The sequence below is a fragment of the Callorhinus ursinus genome, unplaced genomic scaffold, assembly GCF_003265705.2.
Source record: "Callorhinus ursinus isolate GAN/ISIS: 27379988/994484 unplaced genomic scaffold, GSC_fseal_2.0 scaffold24, whole genome shotgun sequence".
NCBI lineage: Eukaryota > Metazoa > Chordata > Mammalia > Carnivora > Otariidae > Callorhinus > Callorhinus ursinus.
In genome coordinates this window covers 16214224-16239535 of record NW_027397086.1, presented here as the reverse complement: position 1 = coordinate 16239535, position 25312 = coordinate 16214224, and the positions used below count along the sequence as shown (strand labels likewise).

The window sequence follows — 25312 nt, the reverse complement described above, 5'->3', positions numbered from 1 at the left end:
CATATCCCTTCTCGGCTCTGGCTCTGCGGAGAACTTGGCTGAGCTCTGAGATCTCTTGCCGCTTTATTTTATCAAACATTTAGCTGAGCCCTGGGGAGAGAGAATTAGTTCCTTTGAGGAGACCATGGTCTAGTGGGAGAGACAGGCTCCGGGGCAGACAATTCCCCAAATAATATATAAATCAAAAATGGAAAGAGGGGACTTGACTCAACCTGGGGGAGGGATCAGGGAAGGCTTCTTGGAGGAGGTAGCACCCTGGGTAAGTTCGCTGAGTAATAAAAGGTGAAAACTTCAAAGACCACGAAACAGCAGCTGCAAAGTCCTGAAAACCCCAAAGAGCGTGAGTTCCTTAGGCGGGGACCTCAGAGAACCCCCTCTTCTCCGCCACGGAGTGTCCATGCCCAGAGCTCTAGACAGGCTTGTGGAACGACTGCTTGAACCCATTCCCTGCTGCCCCTTGGCACTGACGCTGTCTTCTTGCTTTTTTCTTCAGGGTCCCCCTGGGCTGCCTGGACTCCCTGGACCCCCTGGTGCACGGGGGCCTCGGGTAAGTGATCACCCGTTGTCCTTTGGGGCTCCGGTTGGCTCTTTGGCCTGTGTTCCCCTACCCCTAAAGGGAGCTCCCCTGCTACCTTGCCGTGTGTCCTCAGGCTGTTTCCTGCCCCTCGCAGGCGCCCATTTTCCATTTTGTCCGTTGGAGTGGACTTAGGGCTCTTGGGGGGCGCTGTGTGGATGGGCATGACATGGGGACAGCAACGACCTCTTACAGGGTTTCAGGTATTCATGGTGGGTATCACCCTTGGCAACCTGGAGTGGAGAAAGGGTTTCTGCAGACCACATCTCCTGAGCTGATGGGTTTCAGTGTCTGCCCAGGAAAAAAGCTGGCTTGGGAGGACACGGCCCTTGTATCCATCTTCCCATCTCTGCAGGGCCATCCTGGGGTGGGGATCCTGACACGGGCAAGGTAGCAGGGGAGCGCCCCATGCTGAGAGGTTTGATCAGAGGCGGGAGGATGGCTTCGCAGGGCCGCAGGGGCTAAGATGAGCTAGCCTTAGTCTTGGTGTGAAAAGGAACTCCTACGTGTTATGCCTGGCACGCATGTAACGCTGCCTTGTTTGAGCCCCTCTCCCCCCAGGACCCTTGTGGGCCGGGATAATCATTCTCATTTCGGGGATGAGGAAACCGAACATATAGGAAAAGGAAGAGCCAGGATGGGAACCCAGGCCCTGAACCATATGCTGGCACCCCTGGGGGTCCCCTTGGAGAAAAATCTGTCCTTTTCCCAAGAGGGCTCAGACCCATGACGCCTGGCACCTGTGCCCAGGCTGAATCAGCCTTTCCCACGCTGGGTGCCTGGCAAGGCTCTGGCAGAGACAGCTGCCTGGGGCATATTTTTACTTCGGAGCCCAGCGGATGGTTCTGGTTATGCAATTACTCCAGACCTGGCCCTGTGCTCTCTGGGCCCAGGGCTCTGGAATCTGTTGTCTGATGCGGCATTTCCTCCTGGCTCCAGAGTCTCCATGGAGCACATACCCAGAGCTGGGGACCACAGACGTATCAGGGCTACTGCTGGCCACAGGACCTTGCCGTCTGGGACCAGGCTGAGGCCCTTTGACTTAGCAGGCAGTTTGTCCATCCGAACGCCTCCTCTGCACCTTTACTCGGGTCAGCCTCTTGACCTGACCTTCTTTGAAGCTCCTCCTCCGTCCCCTGCTGAGATCAAATGTCACCTCATTTTCTGATGACCGCCCCCTTCTCCGAGTTCCTGCAGCAGTTTGTCTGCTGCTCTGGATGCCGTGCACCACTTTCCTAAAGCTCGCACAGACTGCTGAACCCTGCTGGCGGAGCTGCCTGTGTGTGATCTCATCCCACCAGCCCAGCCGTCCCGAGAAATAGGTTCCGATGTTGTCCCCATGTTACAGGCGAGGAAACTTGAGGCTCAGAAAGGTTTGGTTACTTTGGAGAAGGTCAACCAGAGAGTCCATGCTGGAGCGAGGACTGGACCCAGACAGTCTGAACCCAGAACCTGTGGTCTTAACCATCTATTGTGCTGCTTTATCTGTCTACCCAAACAAGCCCCTCTGGGCCAGAGCCAGGCCCTGCTTCTTTCTCTTTCTCACACGATGCATGCAGCAGGTGCCGGGCAAATGGTTTGCTGAAGAGTTCTAGCCAGGGAGTCAACAACATTGCCCCCCTCAGAAGCTGTATGATCTTAGACAAATCCTTTCCCTTCTCTGGGCCTCAGTTTCCCATCTATAAAGCGTGGGGTCCGCTCAGGATTTTCCAAGGCATTTCCTTGGAACCATATTTCCAAGGTTCCTCCCAGCTGTGAAATTCCATGAGTGAGGGAATGACTCTCCCGACGTCCTTCTCAGGCTTCCTGTGTGCTCTCCCCCCCCCCCCCCCCGCCATCATCCTCTTTCTAGGCTGGAAATTCCATAGATCATAAAATTCCAGAGATAGTAGAGTGCAAAAAGTAGACCATCCAGCTCCTCTCTGCCCGAATGATGGCTCTGGGGCTTAGGGAGTGGCAGGGCCTTACCTGAGGTCGCCCAAAGCTCAGTAGCGTTGCCCCTTCCCACCTCCACATACTTCCCCAGCCCGTGGAAGGCTGTTGGGGAATCCCTGGGCCCTCCCCATACCCGGCTTTCTGGGCTGCAGCATTTATAGAATTGGTCTGCTTGGCTCCCAGTCAACTATGTGCTCCGTTTCTTTGCAAGGCAGTGGCTGGAGAGGGGTGGGGAGGTGGGGGTGGGGAAGCAGGAAGCCCCCACCTCCACACACTGCAGACGGGGTAGCTGAGTGCTCCAGCCCGCCATCTTTGGGGCAGCTGGGGGCACAACTGGGGAGAAGGTAGCCACCCTTGGCCTCCCACAGCCCATGCCTGTTTCTGGAGTGCTGGTCAGGGGCCCCTCCTCAAACATGCCTACCCAACTTATGCCCGATTCCGTCTGAGCTCTGAGGTTAGACCCCAGGAGCCTGGGCTGGGGTGAGCATTTCAGGTCTTCCAGATTCCTTAGAGACCACTGGGGGTCCTAGTTACTCATAGGACTGTTGTGGAGAGCGAGGCTGGGGAAGGGGGGTGCTCACAGCTGGTTCCAGGTCACATCCATGTGCCAGGTTGACCATGTTCGGTGGAATGCTGGAGAGGGCCGGAAAGCGGGTTATTTTAGAGGGAGGGTCGCCAGTGACACCGTTCTCAATTCCCCAGGTCGAGTGAGCTTCTGAACACTGTTCCTTTTTGACGTGTTTGGAGAAGGGGAGGGTCCCTGTTCAGGCATCAAGGAAGAGGGAGGTGCCTTGGTTGGAATGTGACAGGCTGCAGCTGGAAAGTTGGCTTCAGAGAGGGAGGAAGGAAGCAAGTTCATACACAGCTAGCCAGATGAGTCAAGAGGGGCCAGGGACAAGGGAAGTGTGTCTAGAAGCTGGTGTGGTGGGGCACCACTGGGCTTCTCGAGGCGCCCCTCCCCACCCCCAACACCCCAGATTATTCCTGCTGGACAAAGACTCTCGGGAATGACCCGGCTCTTCAGGCCCTGCTTATATTACTGGCTGCAGGACCCTACCCCAGGGCCCTTGCTGGAGAAAAGTGGACATAATAGGCTCTAGCTGTTCTTTAGGATTCAGATAGGACCTGGGAAAATCGAGTGCCATGAAAAAGCCCTAGACCCTAAGCCAACAGGCCTGGGTCCCAGCCCTCCCTTGGCCACCTCTCTGCTGTGTGACTTGGCCAAGACTCTTGGACTCTCTGGGTCCAGTCTTGCTAGCTGCTCCAAGGCCCCCGGAGGACCTGTCAGCTCAGAGCTCGTAGGAACCTAAGGGAGAGCTCTCTGGCTGGGCTGTGGCCACAGGAGGGAGGCACCTTTGTTCAGAAGACGCCAAGTCCTCCCTTCACTGGGCTCTCAACTCCAAAGGCTCACACCACAGTCCCGTTGGAGTCAAAAGGGAGCGGTGCCTTTAGGCAGAAGTCCTAGAAGATGCCCTCGAGAAGGTGGCATGTGAGCCAGGCCTCGAAGGACGGGGCGGGTGGCAGCTGGTGGGGATGGGTGGGAAAGGCACACATGATGAGAACGGCCCAGGCCAAAGTGATGAGCAGTGGTGGAGGGAAGAAGGTAGCTAAGTGCGCTTTGAGCCCCGGGGAGCTAGCCTTGGAAGGGCTGCTGGGCTGGGGGGAGAGAGCCGAGAGGCAGTAAAGTAAAATTCAGAGGTCGAGGCCTTGTGCTCCGAAGTCACACATCTCAGGTTGACCTCTAGCTCTGCCCCCGAGCAGCTGAGCGACCTGAGAAAGTTCTCAACCCCTCTGAGCACCGGCTCCATCTTCAAAATAGGAATAACGATAGCCCCTGCCTGGTGGGTTAGTAGAGTAAAATGAGGGAATGCATGACAGGTGTTTAGTGCAGGGCAGGCATCGAGGGGACCCTCCCTAAAGGTAGGCCGCCATGACAGTCCCGCTAAGACATGGCTAAGCTGAGAAGACCCAGCGGGTGGAAGGCATTGCTGTGTAAGTGGGGTGACCCCCATTTTTCCCTCACCTCTTTGTTTCTTTTCCCTTTCAGGGTCCTCCTGGGCCTTATGGAAATCCAGGCCTCCCCGGTCCTCCTGGAGCCAAAGTGAGTATTTGCTGTGGGGCCTGGGGGTAGGGCCATGGAGTGGGTGCTGGGGTTGGGGCTACATTTGGGGTGCTTCCTAGGGGGCCCCTGGTGGAAAGGCCTCTGTGCCACAGACACCCCCTGAGCGCCTTCTAAGTGCCAGGTGGTCACACAGTGAGGACTTAGGACTCGAGAGCGGAGCTTCTGGTTTGGGGGGATTAGGGAGAGAAGGGCAGTTGGAACCTAGAGCCCTCAAAGGAGAGCAGGAGGAAGGGTCATTTGCTCCTAAATAGGGAAGGCCTTGAATGTCGGACTAGGATGGAAATTTTACTGGGCCTTCAGACTTATCCTGGGAGGTGTGTCATCTTTTGAGCTGAGGGACATGGTCCTATTTGGGAATGATGGCTGGATGTCATGTGGACGTGGACGGGAGGCGGGGACCAGAGCAGAGGCAGGGAGACCCCGAGGGTGGGGGCAGAGGAGGGATGCGGCTAGCCCAGCCAGCTCAGAGGTGTGGGAGGAGGGGCAGGAGGGGAAGCGAATGCATTCACGATGTGGAGGGGGGCGGGGGGGAGAGGATGTGGCTATGGGTGAGCGATAAGAGACCAGTGACACGGTGGTGTTAGCCTCGGTGACCCAACCGGGCCACCCTGGAGAAGGAAGGCGAGGATGTTCATCTGGGAACTGGGAGCCCTGCCAGGTGGAGACGATACATGGACACAGACAATTCTGAAGCTCTCTGCAGAGCGCTGAGCTGGAGATGAGCCTTGGGGGGGGTGGAGACTATGGCACAGAGATGCCACCTGCCACAGGGAGCCCTCTTGGAACGCTCCGGTTAACTTTACGATGAGATCCCAGAGACCAGAGAGCGCGGTGCCCTGATGCATGCTGGGAGCCCCAGCCCCGGAGCAGCCCGGTCTGTTCCTGGTGCTCCCGCAGCGAACAGGGCTGTCCAGGGCTGTGCTTGCAGCAAGCCGCCAGAGCGCCAAAAAGCGTGCCAGGCCAGCAACATTTAGGTCATGGGGAGAAGTCTCCAGGAATGGCTGGAGAAACGGGAGGAGGGGAAAGAAGTTGCAAGGTCAGGGAAGCCAAGAGCGCAGGGACTGTGCCAAAGGAGTGTGAAGCAGGCCTGGAGGGAGGCCAGAGGAGCTCCTGGCTAGGACACTGCCCGGCCCAGCCTGTCCTCTGTGGGGTAGCCAGGATGGCCAGGCCCAAGGTCATTCTTTGCTAAGCCCGTTGTGCAGATGCAGTGGCTTGAGGGAACCAATGGTCCCCAGGTCATGCAGCCTCCAAAGACCAGCTCTGGCGCCCACCAGCTTGTCTGGGTGTTTGGGACACACGGCCAGGGCTGGGCTGGGGTCCTTACTTGCAGAACAAGCACAGAGGCCTCGGGTGCCCCGTGGCCAGCAAGTGCCTGGAAGTGCTCTGGTTTTAACAGGGCAAAGATAACAGAGCTGTCTTCCTGGGCAAACACGGACAATAATAATCGCCCATATATGGGGCCTTACTGTGGGCACTATGCCCTGTGCATGCACTTGATGTAGCTTGTCTTCATTCAATCCCCACAAAGACCTAAAGAGACGGGTGGAGATACTGTACCCATAAACAGATAGGGAAATTAAGGCTCTGGCACATTAAGGTGCCGTCTAGGAAATGACTGCAGGACCTGCCCCCCTGGGGACCAGGCGGAGAGGGGGAGCCCCCTTGGGGACTTCTGCTCAGCGCAGGCCTCAGGCCTCCCAGGCCCCAGGGTACATCACGATGCTGAGGATCCACAGCTGTTCTGAACTGCCAGGTTTGCTCAGGAACACACCTTTCTTGGTCTGCTGGAGGACTGTCTAATCCTTCCGTTCCCTCCCGCTCCCGCCTGTTCTTTTCCGCCCCCTCCAGCTTCCAGATTGATCCCTTGCTTCTGTGGCAGGAGATGTTCCAGTGGCTCCATGCTGGCCCCACACGGCAGGGCCCCAGCCCCAGGCCCCGCAGCAGCCCCAGTCTGGCCTGCAGCCCACTCCCACCCTGCCAACAGACGTGCCACTTCTCCCTCCATTTGGAGAAGCAGCTCTGGGGGTGGTGAGTGAGGTTTGTACCTAGCAGGTGGTTCCTCCTCCTGCGGCCACGTGTAGCTGGAGCGTGTGGACATGGGTTCTCCTGGACAGGATGCCTGCCTGCTTCTGGGTATAACAGACCAGGGTGTAGTTTCCAGAAAATACACTGCAATGGGAGGCTGCTTCTTCCAGTAGCGCTTGCATAAAACTCCAAGGGGAAAAGCCATGCCCTTTGCCTGACACCTGGCCTGCAGCCCAGAGGTGAGCAGAGGTGGCCCCAGGACCGGCCAGTTGGGTGGGAGACCCCAGTTTGTTGGGCTTGGGTCCTGGGCTGCCCTTGATCTGGGGCGTGCCCAGAACAAGGTTAAAGCAGACGCTATCCTGGGACGGAATTTCCTGACGGAGCTGAGGTTGGAAGAGAATGTTGTGTATCTACACCCGGGGGGTGTGATTCTGGGGAGAGGGTCCTCCCTGTGTCTCAGATCCCCCTTGGGCCTGGGAGGCGACCTGGTAGGATTGGAGGGCTGGCCTCCCCCAGGCCCTGTGCTGGCTTCTCCTTCTTGTACATGATGTTGGCTTCTAGAGCTGCTCGTGGGGCCTCCCATCCAGTCATCTCCTTCAGTCAGCAGATGTTTATTGAGCGCCTACTACGTGCTGTTGATGGAGAAATCAGCCAAACGGGAGAGTGTGCCCAGGTGGCAGGGAGCCTGCACCTTGTCTGGATGGGTCACTGTGCACTCATTGCTTCAGTGAGCTTATGGAGCCCTCAGGAGCTCGTGGCCTTGTGGGATAAAGACTGAGGGGTAGGAGAGACCAGGATTGAGGAGAATCAAGAAGGGGAGAAGGATCAAATGAAGGACTTGAGGTCACAAAGACGCCAAGGATCACTGGCGGTGACCAGCACTGGCAGGACTGTCTTTGGGATCCTTAGGTTTGCCTGCTGGAAGACACCTGTTACAGGGCAACCTGCCTCCCCTAGACCCCAAGGCCTTATCCACGTGCCATAGGCCGGTACACCCCACGTTCAGATCCATCAGGAAGAGGGAGGGTCAGCTGCCACATGGGATCGAGATCAAGGACTTTGAGAATGAAGCAGAGAAGCCAGCCCCCGGGGAGGACAGCATTGGCTGACCTTGGAGGCCCAATGTTGAGTCATTGGATTGATTCATGTTGCCAACCGACCCATACTTGCTGCTGCAGGGAAGGGCAGAGGTTAAGAGCGCGGACTCTGGAGCCAGATGATTCAAGTTCAAACCCCAGCTCTGTCACCTCCTACTTCTGTGACTCTGGGTACATTATTTCAGCTTTCTGTGCCTCAGTTACCTTATCTAGAAAATGGAGGGAAAGAGTCGCTGCCCCCTTGAGTTGTCACGAGGAGTAACCGAGTCACTTAGAGCAGCACTGGCCTGTGGAAGGGTCAGCACGGGCAAGGTGTTGGCCCTGTATTGGGGCCCCGGTGCCTCAGCAAGGACAGTCCCTGCCCTCGTGGAAACAAGCTAATCACACTGATAAATGCAGAATTATGCCATGATCATGGCTCTACATGAGAGGCATGGGGTGCCTAACACAGTGGGGATTGGGCTGGTCTAGGAGGTGAGGTGCACCTTCCCGGAGGGCAGATGGGTTAAACTAAGGTCTGAAGTAGAGCAGGGGACAAGGTACAGGGTCGGGAGGAGGCCGGGTCAGGCAGCAGGCCTGGTAGGCAGTGGTAAGGCTTTTGGACTTCATCCAAGCAGCAACAGGAAGACACGCAAAGGTTTTTAGCAGAGGTGACACGATCGGATGAGGTCTGCAGAGGCCACTCAGGCAGCCTGAGAAGCAGGGCCTGGCCGGCAGCCAGCGGGGAAGTCCAGAGGTGCCCTGCTGGGGATGCTGATGTGGCAGGTGGGATGCAGGGCCATGGGCAGGTGAGGGGCTCTGGGCCAGAGGCAGCGGGGCTCCAGCTGTGCGGGAAAACCAGTGCTGCCCATGCCAGAGGAGAAGGCGCCTGACCCCACTCTTCTTGGCAGGCGGCCGCTCCATCCCTGGTATGGCTTTGCTCAGTGTGCAGTGAATTACCCAGGATTATTATGGGCCCTCAGGCACCAGGGTGGGGGGTTGGGGGGAGATAGGTGGGCAGGAAGGAGCAGACTTGGTGGAGCCAGGTGGCTGCTAGCAGAACTGGTGGGTGCTGAGGTGGAGAAAGCCTACAGGGTTCTCAGGCCCTAGCCTCCCCTTCCCCTTCTTTTGATGACAGAGGTAGGGCGTGCTCATTAAGGAAAATGTGGAAGAGTCTAGAAAGTATCAAGAAGAAAGTAAGCTGCCTGCAATGGCCCTGCCCAATGATAAGCACTGAGTGCCTTTTGAGGACTGGGCCAGGGACTGGCCAAGAGCTTTACATACTTTGTAGGGTAGATGTTATCACCCCCATTTTACAGATAAAAAAACTAAGGTCTAAGTGGCTAAGTAACTGGCCCAGGGTCACATTTCTGATAAGTGGCAGAGACAGGATTTGAACCCTCTACTGCCTAACTCCACAGCCTGTATGTACTTTTAGCTGCAAGGCACTTTTGCTCCATAGCTCTATCGCCTTCCTCTGTAGATTAAGTAACATATATATTATACATATGTTTGGGTATGTATATATTATATATATGAGTTATGTATAACTAACATATATATATTTTTAATCAAAATAAAGAAATCAGAATTTTGTAACATAATATATGTTAACCTATACATACATGGCATATGCATACACACAGATATAGATGTGTGTACACGTACATGCACACATACATAAATACGAATAATTTAAAATATGCCCTGCACATAAGTGCTTTATGGGTTTACTTGTTTTATTAGCAGTTGCCTTCTAGAAAGATTGAACCAATTCAGGCTGTTGCTAGCATCAGAGGAGGATGTTTTAAAAAGACAATTTATTGTTTTCACTTCAGTTCATTGATCATCCAGAAGAAGAATGCTTTTCTTACATCTGTTTTCCATTTGATTTTATCATTTATGAATGCTGTCTTTTGTTATGTATTCGTGCAGTTATTGATATTTAAATATTAAGATTATGCAGGCTTCATCCACCTTATGAATATATTCCAGTTTGGCTGTTTGCTTATTAAGAGTATTCATGATGATATTCACAAGTAAAAATTTTATGTATTTTTTTTGGACTAACAATAACAGCTAACACTTACTTATTAGGAACTTATGTCAGATAGTTTGGAGAGAGTTCCACCCATATATAAAATTTATTGTTCTTCATTTTTATACTTAGACATTTCTTTCCCACCACATGATCAAATAGGCATTTATTTATATTCCTAGTCATTTCATAGTTTCATTTGTATTCTTAAAGATTTTAAACCATCTGGTATTAATCTTCATGGGGGGTGGGTATGAGATGGGGCTGTAACTTTATTTTTTTTCCCAATAGTTAACCATTTATTAAATAACCTTGACTCTACTGATTGTTGTATGATAGACCAGGGTCTGTTCCTGGCCAGTCGAATATATTTCATTGCTCTGTTTGTATATTTTGTGCTAAAATATTGTTTTATATGACATCTACGATCTTTATATGTCTTTTCCCCTTGTTCTTTTAAAATATTTCTGGCTATTTATTCTGTAGGATGAACTTTATGCCCATCTTAATAATTTTCTTAAAAACATCCTTGGGATTTTTATTGGAATTGTATTAGATGTGCATATTAATTTGTGAAGAAATAACAGCTTTAAAATACTACATTTTCCTATCAAAAACCATGGCATGTCTTCTCATTTGGTTGAGTTTTTAAACATCTCTTAGTAAACTTTTATAGCTTTTACTGCATAAGGCCTGTACAGCTCTGGTTTATGCTTAGAAATTTTGTATTTTTGTTGCTGTTATGAGTGAAATATCTTCCCCATTCCATTTTCTAGCTGGCTGTCAGCTACTGACGAGGACTGTTGACTTTTGTATTTTTGTACTTTTGTGTTTATTTTATAACCACACCCTGTACTGTATGATTTTATTGATTTTAACAGTATTTCAATTGGTTCTCCTGTATTTTCTAGACAGGTCCTCGTATTGTTTGCAAAAAAGTACATATTTTTGTCTCCTTTTCCTCAAAGGCTAGTTGTCTCATTTGTTTTTCTTACCCTATTGCATTGGCCAGAACTTCTAAACACATGACATAGTGATAGTGGGAGGCCCAGGTTATCTTCAGAGGAAGCCAGTCTGAGCCAATCCCAGCCTTAGAGTTGTCTCTTGAGAGTCTATTCATTCATTTGCTCGTTTGTGAAATATTTTATGATGCCTCCTCTGGGCCAGGCCCTGTGCTGGGTACTTGGATTGGAGATGACTTACACAGGGGACTTCTGGCCCAGAATTTCCCAGTCCTTCATGATGTGTTCCTCCCTTGTGTCAGTCGCTCTCTAGACCTCAGCCATTCAGAGCCCTCTATTCCTCTGTTTCCCAATCCTACCTGCAGAAAAGGAGCTTAACATAGTCCCCACTCCCACTATATTTGTAGCATTTATCGTTAAGGATATACCTTCCCATCTGCCTTCTAGTTCCCAGAGACTTTGGTAACTAGTCCAGAGGGAGTACCATTCCCCATGCAGACAGGGAAGGGGGCTTGCCCAGGGTCACACAGGCTCGTTGGCTGGAGAGCTCGGTTGGCAACCAGGTTCTCATTCTAACCAATGTGTAACCAATTAATTAGACTTTATATATTCCTTCTCTCTCTCACTGGGGAATCTGTAGGAGTCTGGCTGGGAAGACATATAGTCTTCTCCATTCCAGAAGTCACACCTTCACCTGACTAGGGGTGCCCCAGGCATCCCTGGAGTTGAAAGTTCATCTGCCTCCCTCCTTGTCTTCCTCCAGCCTGAGCTTAGCTGGAACTCCCTTCAGGGATTTCCCCTCAGTCTGGGTCAAGTTCTCCATGATGTCCTCCTTACTCCACTTATCATTGGATGGTAGTTTTTGATCTGTAGTGTACTGAAATGTGAAGAGCTTAGGCTCTGAAACCAGACTGCCTGAGTCTAAGTCCCATTTACAAATTGTATGACCTTGGATAAGTGACTTAGCCTCTTTGTGCCTTAGTTTCCTCATCTGTGAAATGGGATGGTGATTGTTGCTACCTCACAGATTTGTGTGTCCAGGGCTCAGAAGAGCACCCAGTAAATGCTAGTGCTGAGTATCATTACTGGTCTCTGGTTTCTCCTTTGAGAGTCCCCCATGAGCATGAACTGTGTCGCCCTGCGGTATTCTCTGTATTCACCCCGAAGCTTGGCTCAGAGTAGATGTTCAATATGTATCTATATTTGTGGCTATTGTCCTTGGGCAGGGATTACATCCCAAGCACTGTGCTGGCTGCTGAGAATGCAGAGAGAAATCCATAAATAATGAAAATGGCTCAGGTAAGGAACCCAGACAAGGGAGCAAGTCCATCATCTCTGGGGGTCTCAGCTTCCCCCTTTATAAAATGACAGAGCAGGATACACAGAGGCCCACCCCGTTTCAAGCCCAGCTGCTCTACCAGCTGCAGACCGAGGTGGGCAAGGGCGGGGTGGGGAGAAGCTGCCGCCCATTTTTGGCCATTGGAATCCTTGGTAGCCCTGAGCCTGGCTTTGCACTCGCGCTATGGACATAAAAGGCATCGGAGCGGGGCTTGTGAGGAGCCAAGGGTGGGAGATGTGTGTGAGGGGCGGCCAAGCGAGGTGGTAGATCCCAGAGGGTGGGTTCTGCGGAAGTGACCTGGAGGGGCCCAGGTGGACGGGCAGTTGGCGTTCCAACAAGGAGGGGCTGGTCTCCCTCCTGGGGAGGCTGTCATCTGGTCATTCTGGAGTGCTGGAAAGCATCCAGCCTTCTCATTCATAAACGAGTAAATGAGTGCTTCGAAGTCAGAGGGAGCGGGCACTAGCCAGACCTGGGAAGACCTTACTTCTTACCTGTGTGTCAGCCCAGGCAGTGATCCGGCCTCTCTGTACCTGCGGCTTGGTCCTGAGTTGCAACCAGCGGGTGTTAAGAGGATGAATGGACACAGTGTTGGGCACGGAGTAGGTGGCTCTGGAAGACCTGCCCTCTTTAAGGCTCTGTCCAGTTTGAATGCAATGACTTCTCGTGGAGAGCAGCTGAGCGAGGATTTGGAAGGGCTGGGTTCTGATGAAGAAAGGAACCAAATGGGAATTAATTAAAGTTGGCCAAACCACCTCTCCCATGTGTCACATCCATTATCTCACTGGCTCCTTGCCAAGAAACCTAAGATGCTGGTGGATGTGTGTGCGCGCGTGCGTGTGTGTGAGCATGCACCTGTGCACATGTGCGCACGCACCCGTGTGCGTGTGTGAGCATACACCCATGTGCATGTGTTTGCATGCACCCGTGTGCATGTGTGTATGGGAACATGCACCGCGTGTATGTGTGAATGTGCCCATGTGCGTGCACCTATGTGTGAGAGAATGTGTATGCACACACCTACGTGTGAATGTGTGCATGTATGTGCGTGCATCTGCGTGCAGGTGTGAGCAGGTGTGTGTGTGTGCCCTCACGCACGTGTGTGCCTGTGTCTGTGTGTGCGTGCTGTGCAGCTCCCATTTTAAGGCTAGGAAATGGAGGCTCAGAGAAGTGAGGTGACTTGCCCGAGGTCCCTCTGGGATTCCCTGCCTTCACCCCAGGACTTCTGACTCAGGGCCCAGCTTGGGGAGGGAGCGTGGGAGTGAGCATGAGGGATAGAGATCAGGGGTTCTTGGAAGGTGACATCAGGGTGGACTGCCTCTCCAAAGGACTGTTTTCTGAGTAACTGAGCCATGTTGGGCCAGAGAAGCAGGCTGGCAGCCAGGACCACTCTGCAGCCCTGTAAGAGATGCAGCTGGTGCACCCCTCAGGTCCTTTCCCTGAGCCTTGTGACGGAGACTCTCCCATATGCTAAGCACAAAGGGTGCTTGTCTCTGACTGGGAACCCGCTGCTTATTGGTTTCTCCCCGATTTACTGCCTATTCTAACTCATCGGGTCCCAGGACATCCCAGAACACACACCTCAGGGGTCTGTCTTAGCTCTGCCAGGGCCTCAACTTGGGGCCTTAGACAGTCCCTTTCCTCCGCCTGGCCTCAGTTTCCCCAAATGTATGGGGGGGGTAATAACACTTCTCTTGCCCGCTTCATCAGGCTATTGTGAGGATCTCGTGAGACCAGGGTGCTGCACACGGTGAGGGGCTGTGTGCAGACATAAGTGAGTGTTGCCGCACTGACCTTCGGTAAATAGAGAACAGTGAGGTGAGCGTACTAGAAATCCAAGAAGAATCGGGCATGCTTCTTTGATGCATCTCTCAGAAGCACTCTGAGAGCCCAGGGGAACAAGTCAGGAGGAAGTCCTAGAAACACACATGCACGGACTGGTCACCAGAGATCTACTGGCTGGTTGGGAGGACACATTCCAGCTGCATCTTGAAGAATGTCTATGGTTTGGTGAATGCTACTTGAGGAATGGTTTTCTAGGCAGGGGTGATGGCCTGAGCCAGGACCTGGCAGCAGAGAACTGTAGGGCGTGGCTGACAATGGGCTCTGTGGTCTGGCGAGGAGCAGAAGGATCCTGTCTGTGGGTTTGCCAACTGGAAAGAGAGCCAGATTTGCAGAGGATGGGTGGGACCAGATGATAGAAGACACGGGACGCCAAAGGAGGAGTTTGGAGGTGTCATCATGCAGTCAGTGGGAGCCATGGAGGGTGTTAGTGCAGGGAGGACTGGAACTGGAGGAGACCCCCCCCCCGGAGGTGTGTGACTGGGAGGATGGATGGGAGGGCGTTTTAGTAGGGGACAGGACTTTGAGCAGAGGTTGTGGGGAGATAGCCTCTCTAGACAACTCTAGAAAGAATTGTTTTTCTTTCAGGGACAGAAAGGGGACCCAGGGCTCTCACCAGGAAAGGCCCTTGATGGGGCGAAGGTAGGTTTCCAGGGACCCCAGCATCGAGGGAAATGGAGGGGTGGACAGTAGGGAAACCGCCATGCCCCGGCAGAGGCCGCTGCGTGTCAGAGGCAGGAGGTGGCCAAGTAGCCAGGGAAGAGTGTGGTTTGGTGCTTTTCTTGAGGTCCTTCAGCTCTCCCTGTGCCAAACCCAAAGTCATTCCCTGTATTTTCTCTGGGGGTGCAACCAATCAGACTGACAAATGTTTTGCCTGTGGACACACCCTTGGTGAGTGACCTTTTGTGTAATTTCCTGCATTTCTGTAGGACCCTCTAGGTGGCCTTTGGCATCCAGAAGCTTTTTGCTAGCATACACCCAGGAAGCTTCCAAAAACATTCAAAAGCCCCTCTGAGGTTAATCTGAGTGGACAGGTCTGTGGATTTCTAGGAGATGGGAAGGGATCGGGCCAGAGATTCAAGGCTCCCTAACTCTGGAGGGCTATGGGACCAGAAGTTTCTCGTGGAAAAGAGAACACTTAGGCCAGAGGACTTCATCCATCCCTGAAGCATCTCCCCAACACTGATTAAGGGGCCTGGAAGGAGCACAGGACAGGCAGGAACAGGGGAACCCAGACTCTAAGTAAGACCCCCAGCACTCAGACATACATATCCTGGAAGGAACACTCGAGTCTGTCTGGCTCATTCTGGACACGAGCCCAAGAGCCCTCCTGACAGACAGAACACTGCTTCTCAAACCAGCCTCCTGTGCTTAGGCACGTAGAAGACTCAGGTCCCTTTGATTTCCCCAAGACCTAGGTAGCTCATTCCTTCATATCGTCACGGGATCATTTTTTCATGCAGCAAACATTTGCTAGGTGTAAACATCCCCATGCACTCTGATGTGCTCCTCGTCGAAACCTTATAATGCAGGACAGACAGGCCCAGCTTGCAGATGAGAAAACAGAGAGGCCTCAGAGGCAGGTGATTGCTGGAGGTCACAGAGCTGGTCGGGTGCAGAGCAGGATTTGTATCCAGGTCTGACAAAGTCCAGAGGCCCGGGCTTCTCTCTTGCTCCTGACTTGTCCGTTCTTAGGTCTTAAGGCAGAAATGCCCCCTACTATCCCCCATGCCCAGCCAGGAGGAGGAATGGGCAGAAGGGAAGGGAGTCTCAGAAACGCAGAGAGAGAGAGCAAATTGGAACGGGACAGACAAGTTGTGTGTCCCCTGGGGCAGTGGTTTTCAAACACAGTTTTAGCAGCAGACCCCGTGCCCTAAATGGTATCCTGCACCAATATCCAGGGTATAAAGTAGATCAAGGGGAGGGTCTGGGTTAGCGGGGAGTTGCTGGGTACCTGCCCACTTGGCTGCCCTCACCTCCCTCAGAGGCCTCTGGGCCTCCAGGAGTCCTGTTTGCGGACAGTTGGCCAAGCGAGGACGCGCTTGCCATTTCACGAGTGTCTCTGCCCCTGTTCCCCCCCCGCCTCACCCCTTTGTCTGTGTTTTGCAGGGCAACATGGGCTTGCCTGGGCTCTCTGGGAATCCAGGACCTCTTGGACGAAAGGTACACCTTGCTTTCAGTGCTTTGCCTTGTCCAGTGGGCTTTCTGTCTAGCTTCCTGGCCCAGGTCTGTCATCCTTCAGGTCTCAAGCACGCTTGTGCCTATTCCAGACAGTCCTCCTGGAACCGCAGCCTTCAGTCCAACAGCCTCTGCTCTGCTCAAGGAAGTCTAGACCGACCAGGGCGTGCCAGTCTGGTTTGGCCCTCTCCCTACGGAGCCTAGCACAGGGCCTGTGCATAGTAGGTGTTCAGGAAATGGGCTTGGGGGATGGGGAGGACAATGCAGGCCAAGGGTCGACTACGTTTTGCAGGATGGCTGACGGGGATTCCAGGAGGTCTGTCGGCCTAGGGCCACGTCTTCAGCTTCCGCCCTGGCTCCTCACTGTGGCTGCAGGCACCCGCTCTCTGGGCCATCTGGCTCTTGTCTGGACAGATGTGGTGTCTCCTGGCTCCATCTTGTCCTTGCTCTGAGGGTCCCAGTGGTACTTGGAGCATCACGTCTCCTCCATCTCCTTCTCCACCCTCCATGGCCAGAGCAGGCCAGAGCATAAATCTGAAGAGGCCAGACCCAGACAGGAGTCTATGGCTGTCTGTGAGCTGGGGAAACATGGTATTTTCTGGCTCAGAGAACACAGGGACTCCCTCTCGCCACTCACTTCCCCTCCATGCTCCAGCACTTTCTGATGGACGAGGTGTGAGTGGAAAAGTCTCTTTCCAGTGCCGGCTCATAAAGCAGCCCGTGGTGGTCTTGCTCTGCATGGGGGTGGGAGCCTAGCAGAGGTGGCAGGAGACGGGAAAAGCAGACCTGACTCGCTCCTGCCAGGGCTACAGGGCTCCCTGCACTCAGCAGATGTCCACGGAGGCCCAAGAGTCCCCATCCAAGAGGGACCAGCTCACCTGAGCAGGGAGAAGCATCTTTTCTCAACTAAGGAAGAGCCTCTGTGCAGTTGGGAAATTGGCAAAGCCATTTACACGGAGGCCCCCGGGTCCCGGCTCAGGCAAGCCTGCAGGAGTTGGGTGGCGGCAGGCTGGTGGGCAGAGCCTGGAGGGGCTCGGGGCCCAAGGCAGGGACCCCTGACCAGTCATGGGGGCTGGGGAGGAGGACCGATGGGGTAGAACGGTACCTGGAATCATCACTGTTTGTAAGCACTCTCTCCTCCCACGAGGGTCTTCGGTGACAACAGCAGCCACTTTGTCCTGATGCTCTTATGTGGCTTCTCTGCATCGTCTCATGTGGGGAGCCTTGGGGGAGAGGGGACATCAGTGGGTGAGAGGTGAAGTCAGCATCCTCTTTGCTCACCAGCCCATCGAATTGGGGTTTCACCTCAGCGCGACACCAATAATCCTATTCATTCATGTATTCAACAGAAGTGATCGAATGCTTATTATGTGCCAGGCAGGATGCGAGAGACGTGGAGCTGAGTAATTAGACAAATATCCCTGTCCCCCCAGAGCTGGCATTCTTGTGTGCGTGGTGGGGCGGCAGAAAATAAAAAGAAAAACAGTAAAAATGGAAGGACAAATGGAAAATGGACAAAAATAGGCAGGAGAAAAGGAGTTTTGGTTGGGAGGGTTCCCAAGTTAGAGGCGGTGCAAGGAGTAACAGTGCTTTGTCACAGTGTGTCCTCACGATAGCCTCCGAGAGTTAAAGCATTATTATGCCTATTTTAAGGCTGAGAAAACTGAGGCTCGAGTTGACCTCATTCATTCATTTGTTCATTCATTCTTCCAGTCGTTCAGGAAATATGCACCTAGGTCCCAGGCTCACCCAGGTCACCATGCTGACACTGGTGTTAAATGCAAATCAGCTCATCGAGGGTCTCGTGGAGAGGGAATTCTGTAGCAGTGCCCCCCCACCCCCGACTGTGCATTAGGCTGTGGGCAGGGACTCTGGTCCCATTGGTGTGAGTGGGACCCAGGTACAAGATTCTGCAGCTGAGACTGAGAGCCACTGGTTTCATGGAAATACCTTCCAGAGTCCCTACGCCGCAGAGCTGGGATTTGAACCCAGGTCCCTGACCTTTCTGTCTGCATAACGCTGATGGAGACAGCTTTTCAAGTAAGAGAGGGCCCATTAAGTAAAAAGAGCCTCCCCGGCCGAGAAGGTTCCTTTGTCTGCCATCCACCTGCGATGTCTGCTGAGGGCCTTTGCCGAGCCAACTCCCGAGGGCTGGGCAGGCGCACAGACCAGGCTGGACAGGCCTGGACAGAACCCAGCTCTGTCCCTTCTCCTGCTGTGTGAGCTTGGGCAAGTGGCCTCACCTCACTGAGCCTCCGTTGGGATCAGGGGGAGGTTGGGGTTTGGGGAGGGGTTGGGTGAGATGAGATGTTCTAGCCCCAGCACTAGCATGTGGCTGGCACTTGTAGGCACTGCGTGCATGTTTGTTGAACCAATGAATGATCATGATCATGAAGGAAATGTGCTTAAGGTCTTGCCCATCTGGTACCATTGGTCATCTTGCCTAGTTACCAGGTAACCACCCTCCACTAGCCAAGAAGCCTACCAGAATCCTATTTGCACGTTGGGAGGGTGGAGTCCTGTGCTGTCCCTAGTCCGACTGTCCGCCTTCTCTCTTTAGAGCAGTGCTTCCCAGCTGGGGGTGATTTTGTTCCCCCAGGGAACAGTTAGCAATATCTGGAGACGTTTTTGGCCATCACAGCTGGGAGAGGGAAGCTACCAGCTTCTAACAGGTAGAAGCTAGAGATGCTGTTAAATATCCCATCCCAGCAAAGACTTACCCGGCCCACGGTGTCAGCGGAGCCCGGGGGCTGAGAGACTGCTGTACAGAAGCTCCCCTCCGTCCTGGGCCTTCCTGCCTCCCTGCACTTGCTTATGCTGTGCCCTCCCCAGTCATGATCTTCCACGCTCATCTTCACACATCTGTCCCTTGATTCTGTTCTCCTACACCATCTTCTCCAAGAGCACCCCCCGCCCAGCACTTCCCGGGCAGAAGTCACTCCTCCTTCCTCTGATCATCCAGCCCACCTTCTCAGCCTCTTTGGGACTCTGTGCGTTTGGCTGGCAGGAGACTCTGGTGTCCTTGGTGTATTTGTCAGCTGGAGCAAGTGCACAGAGTCCCTGTCCACCCTTGTTTCCTTATGAGGGGCTTAGCACAGTTCGGGACACAGGCATCTGCCCTGTCCCATACCTCCCTCTGCTGCCTGTGGCAGACATCACTCATTGATCTTTCCTGTCAAGCCCTGATGCGACCTCAGAATCCTTAACACATTGCCCCACGTAGACATGACTAATGGAATGAAATTGGGGCTCCAGTTGAAACTTCCTCCCGACTCCCTCACCCTGCCCACAGGCCCTCCTTGTGCCGCCTGAGTTGGCCACTTCCATGCTGACCTCCTACTGAGAACCTTCTCCAGGTTCCCCTGTTGCTGGGCTGCCCTGGGCTTCTGGGGCCCATGCCCACTGCCGTTTCTGAGCTCTACTCCTGCTCTGCTGTCCAACCTGGCCCCTCCTTCAAGCCTGTTTACGATGCCACCCCTGCCGGTTGGCTGTCTACACTGTTTTAGCACGCAGTGCTGCTCCTTCATTCCACTTAATATGTGTTACCTTCTAGAAGGTAGGGAGTGAGTTTGTTTTGTTCACCGGTGTATTCTTTGTGCCTAACACAGGGTCATGTTTGGGGCTCAGCAAACCTTAGTTGAATGAATGAACAATTGGTTGAATGGATGAGCCAGACAAAAATGGTGTGTTCCTGCCTGACCTGCCTCAGGTACCCATTAAGCAGAGTTTGATGTCAGGTGCCTGGCTGTGTCATGATGGATTGCGCTTTTGGACAGACCACATGTTTTTGAATCCTAGAGTTTCTGAGCCGACACAAGGCTTTTTGAGAGGCCGGCGGGGGGGGGGGGGGGGGGGGTACTGAGGTCCAGAGAGGAGTAGGGACTTGGCCAGTATCATGTAATGAGTCCTTCTGCCTCCTGGCACGTTTCTTCCTCGCCGATCCTTTCTGTCAAATAGGGCTCTCTGTCCTGCTGCCTGCCCCCGATGGGCTGTGGAGATGGTCGAGAAGTTTAGGGGGTCTCATGGAGTGCTCAGCAAGCATGGTGAGTTCCGTTTTACTGCAGGAGAAGCTGGGGCCTTGCACACTGAGTTGGAGCCGGGGAAACAGCTGAGGTCTAGGCACACATTGCTCCCCAGGACCCCCAGGCAAGAACAGGACCCCCCACCCCCACGCTCCCTGCCCAAAGCCCAAATAGCATCCCAGCCGACAGGGAGACTGTCTGCTGCAACAGTGAGGTGATGTCTGGTTTCCCCTTGTGCACTGTAAGCAATGATTAATCTGGCTCCCAAACCAAAATATAGACCAAGTTCTATTATAAACACGGGTCCTGTGGAGACCCGCCTGCTGGGCAGCCAGAGGCCCCTTGCAGACTACATGGTCCCTGGAGCTCCCCTGAAGCATCTGCTCTCCCCTAGTACCAGTCAGGCACCGATCACACAGGGGAAAATCACTGCCCGTGGGTCCACCTTGCGGTTAGTACTCACTCCGTAATTGCTGGGGCCCAGAAGAAGATAATGGTTTAGATTCTTCCAGGTCCTGGGGCCCTGTCATTTAAAGCTATTTGGCTGGCCCCAGCTTGGTAAACACTGTTAAGGTACTTCCAGGGAGCATAGGAACCTCCCCCCGCCCTCCCCCCATGCCTTGGCCTTGCCCAGCCTCTGCTGCTCTCAGCCAGGAGAAGTGGGTCGTTCACAGCAACATGCAAGGCCCTTCAGGGTCCACTGATTGGGACAGACCTAGGAATCGTGGCCTGTTGGACCCAGCGCAGCCCAGGGGGGTCTAGAGTCCTGGAGAATAGTCTGGGCTTGGCCACAACTTGCTAAGTAACCTTGGGCAAGTCCCTTCCCCCTGGTAAGTCTGTCCAGTGAGAAAAGTGGTGAGATCGATGGCTCAGGTCCCCTCCAACTCAGATGCTCCAGGATTCCGTGACGGTCCTCTGCCCTGGTGATGCTGCAGGGATCCATATGCTCTGTCCTGGGGAGGAGGGCCTCTAAGGGGGTCTTTCCCTGTGTGGCCCTGTGGCTCTTCTAGGTGGGCCTTGGGCCTCAATAAGTATGTCTTATCTCACGATTGGGTGGTTAGGACTTAGGGATTGGAGTCACACCCTGGCCTTTCCCCTGGGAAACTGTGTAGCCTCAGGAAAGTCTCTTCATCTCTCTGAGCCTCCGTTTCCTCGTCTGGCATGTGTGCATGGTAACTCCTACCTGCTAGAGGGTGATCACAAGGAGTTGATGAGCGGATGTATTTATTTAAGGCTCTAGTACCAGGCCAGGCAAAGGGCCGGCCATTGTCCCTATCCCGGAAGATCATGCATTCCCTTTTTTCTGTGTCCTGAGTAAAGGGTTTTCTTAAAATCTTCTGGGATCTCCCTGGCAACACTTGTCTGCTGGAACATTGGTTTTCAGCAGATTTCTTCCTGGCTGCAGGCAAAGCCAAAGGAGCTGGTGATGCTCAGGGGCTCCCTGGTCCCCTTTCATGGTTCTCTTGGGATTCTCGCCCCATTATTGCATCGGCTTTTGGCAGCAACCTGAGGTGGGCTCAGAATGGCAGAGTGAGGCTCAGAGAGGGCAGTTGCCTGAGCAGAGTCACACAGCCTGAGCTCAAGGCTCGATTCCGCTATTCGTGGGAAAGGCTTTGCTGTTCTTCCTCGTGTGCAAGTTCCAAGTGGAGAAACGATAAGAAAGACAGTTACATGTGTCCTATCATGACACGTTCCCGCTCAAAATCCTCGTGTGGGTTCCCACCATACTCCTGCCTTGTGTGGGCTGGCTTCCGGCTTCTTCTTAACCACCCGCCACTCTCTGCCTCACCCCTCACTCATTCTGCTCCCATCATGGAGGCCTTGGTCTTTGTCAGACCCACCCGAGAGGGTTCTCGCCTCAGGGCTTCTGCACCTACTGTTCCCACTGCTGGGAACGCTTTTCCCCAGGGGGCCAGCCCCGTGGCTGGCTCATGTCATTTGTCCCCTCAGAGCACCTGCCCGGCTGCCCAGCCACAGCCACCATGCCTCCCCCCAACACTGCTTCTCTCTGTCCTCTGACTCTGCTCACTTTTCTTCGTAGCGCCGGTCACTACTGCACAGTCGCCGTTTTCAAAATTTTAACTTTCAATTACGGCAAAAACCACACAACATAAAATTTACCATCTTAACTGTGTTTAAAGGTACGGGTCAGCAGTGCCGAGCACATCCACGTCGTGGTGCAAAAAGCATCTCCAGAACTTTCCCATCTTGCAAAACTGAAACTCTACACCCACGAAAACAACAGCTCCCTATTTCCCCCTCCCCCGGACATTATCTTTTATATTTATTTGTTTTTACATCTCCTTAATTAGACTGTCAACTCCATTAAGGCTAAAGGATGTTGTCTTCTCATTCACCCCAGGCCTGGAATGGTGCTGGCACATAGAAGTTCAGTGAGTGGTTGTTGAATGAATGAATGAAATATGAAGGTCATGACGGTGATGGCAGCAGGTCTTTATGGGGCGCCAGAGTTCAGTGCTGGGTACTGCACCAGGCACTTTACGCACGTTATGTCACGTGATCCGTGCACCGGTCCTTATATACCCATTTATAAAAGAGGAAACCAAGGCTCAGTGAGGTGACATCAGTGGCCTCAGGTCATACAGCCATCCGGTAGCAAAGCAGGATAGTTCCAGATCAGCCTGACACAAGAGAGCCTAGCCACTCCGCATGTGAGCCCCTGGCTGTGGCCTAAGCTTCAGTTTGCTCCCTGGGGAAAAGAACACGGCCTCCCCCCGCCACCACCCCAGGTAGAAGCCGCTCGCAAGCCACGTTGCGTCAGTCTCATGGGCCCCGCGTGTGAGATGTAATCATATCGCTGAGCCGTCCTGAGGTATGAGTAGGTGCAGCAGGAATGCTTGTAAACTCCCCAAACCTCTTGGATCCAACCGACGTTGCTGTTTATAATTAAGATTTCTGCTTCCTGGGGGTCTGCGGGGCGTGCTGAGTGCATGTGCCGGTGTGTGCTCGTGGACATGCGTGAACGGTTACTGTGCCTGGGATGTCGCCCAGGCTCTCGGTGTGGCCTCAGGTGTCAGAAGGACCCGGCGGTGAGTGGGAGCCCACTGCTTCTTAGCGATGGGACTGGGAGCAAGTTCTCCGATACTCCGTTTTCCCCTCTATAAAGTGCAGGTGATAATCCCCCCCCAACACTGCACCTCGTTTGGCTGGTGTAAGGGCTAGAGGGGGTCATGCAGGTGTAGTCTAGGTGAACAGCAGTGCATGGAGGGACTCTACAGGCATCATCTTGTTTATCACCCTCTGGGGGAGCTGTAGAACTTCAGAGTTCCCAAACACCAGAGCCGAGGGGCACTGAGAGTTCTCATGCCTTCAGCTGAGGTCCAGAGAAGGGTGGAAACCCACCAGACTTGCACGGTAGGTGAGGGACGGTGTCTGAGCCAAGACCTGGGCTCTCTGTGCCAGGGGGTCTAACGGAGATCTGTGTGGCTGCTTTGTCTGGACTGGAAGACCCCTGCCTGGTCTTAGTTCACAGCTGCCCCGAGGTGATGGAAGTTTGAAGTCCCGGCTTTCCCTTCAGAGAGCCCCTAAGTCTTAGGAAATGGCTCTGGTGGTTGTCCCTAGGGCCATGAGTAAGCACACACTGGTTTGATTCTCTTGACCTAGAGACCTGGAGGTTGGGTCGTGAGGACAGAGGGTCAGCGTTGGTACTGGCTTGTTGACAGAGTCCTTCTCAGTCAGGCATTTGGGTGGCCTCTTGCTCCCTGGAATGGGAGCTGTGACGAGTGGGAGGAAGGGAGGCCCCTACTGTGGTTAATGTATTTGGTCGGTATGTGTGAGATCTTTTCTGATAGGGGATTTATGAGAAGGGGCAGGTCTTGACACAGATCCCAGCAGCACATGGTGGTTGAACGTATCCCAGAGCCGAAGGTCCTAATTGGCCCACCCATCCATTGAGAACTCACTCTACCCCGGCTTCGGATGGGCTCACCCCCGTCTGGATTTGGAAGGAATGGTTGGGATACAGCGTCACTCCGCCGTGGGGGGCTGTCTCCCAGTTCTGTTCACAAACCCTGCGGGAGGAGTGAACACCTCCCCTGATGGCTTCTGTCTGAGTGCCACTGGTGGGAGAGGAAAGCATAGCGAGCTGCCAACCTTGTATGCATCCATTCAGCGAGTGGTCGCTGAACACACACTCCAGCCCTGCCGTGCACAGAGCATGCCGTGCTGAAAAGGCGGGCAGGGTGGCTGGGCCTCTGCCATCTGATCCACAGTCCCAGACGCCTTGCTGGCCTGATGCCATTTTTTCTCCTCCCCCCTCACAGGGACACAAGGGCTATCCTGGACCGGCGGGGCACCCTGGAGAACAGGTGAGGGCCGCAGCCTCAGCTCTGCCCTGCTTGCACTCCGCCCCCCTGCTCCATCCCTGTCTGCCCCTGGCCTCCTCCCTGGGCCCTGTTCCATGAGTGAGCCCCAGAACCATCCCGTGGGGGGCAGGGGGACAAGCCTCCCCCTCCTCTCCCCCAGCCACCTCTGCCTGAAAGAGCCGGAGTCCACGCCGACCTGGCATTGGCATGAGCCCCTCAACTCCAGCCAGAGCCATGAATAGCTGGCCTGTTCCGGACGATGTTAGGGGATATTATGCACGCCGCCACGGGGTTTGCAGGAATTTGGGCTGCACTGGCCCAAGTCAAATAGCAGCCCCTGCCAGCGTGGGAGAGCCAGCCAGGGCTCCTTAGAGCTCTCTCAGTCCTGGGCGGCCAGCACAGGGGGTTTGTCCTTCTCAGCTCGTCTGACCGGTTTCATGGAGTGGTGGGCTGGGGGCCCAGCAGCCCAGCGGCTTCCCCTTCCTCCCCATTCAGCTCGCATTCCTGCCCTGCTCTTTGTCCATTGTGAATAAGCCCCAGCCCCCCACCGCCCCCCAGACCCAGAGCGGGGCAAAGTCTCTCCTTTCCTTATGTTTCTCTTCATTCCTTTGCAGGGGCGGCCAGGACCTGAGGGCAGCCCAGGGGCCAAAGGTTACCCTGGCAGGCAGGTGCAGTATATGGCTTCTGGAAGCTCGGTGGCCATGGTGGTGTGGAGATGGCCACGGGTGCCCCCCAGGCAGAGGGAGGCAGCAGGCTGGGGGCTGAGGAGTTGTGCCTGCCGGGTGGGCCCCAAAGAAAAGGCTATTCACGGGGCTGGACCAAGGAACCCTCTCTTTGAAGGCAGTAGGGCACAGGATGCTTAGAAAGGGACCTGGTG

At 54.0% G+C, this 25312-nt stretch overlaps 1 protein-coding gene across 14 annotated transcripts in view; it reads left to right on the top strand.

Moving 5' to 3' along the window:
* Positions 1 to 25312, top strand: part of COL27A1 (collagen type XXVII alpha 1 chain) — a 135884-nt gene that overhangs the window by 18958 nt on the left and 91614 nt on the right. For 12 of the 14 annotated variants that reach the window (XM_073905865.1, XM_073905862.1, XM_073905861.1 and 9 more), the window contains exons 4-9: positions 494 to 547; positions 4557 to 4610; positions 14499 to 14552; positions 16020 to 16073; positions 24394 to 24438; positions 25050 to 25103. In XM_073905865.1, coding sequence (XP_073761966.1) covers positions 494 to 547; positions 4557 to 4610; positions 14499 to 14552; positions 16020 to 16073; positions 24394 to 24438; positions 25050 to 25103 — 315 coding nt within the window. The remainder of the gene's footprint in view (positions 1 to 493; positions 548 to 4556; positions 4611 to 14498; positions 14553 to 16019; positions 16074 to 24393; positions 24439 to 25049; positions 25104 to 25312) is intronic. The other 2 variants (XM_073905859.1, XM_073905863.1) reach the window with 2 other exon arrangements.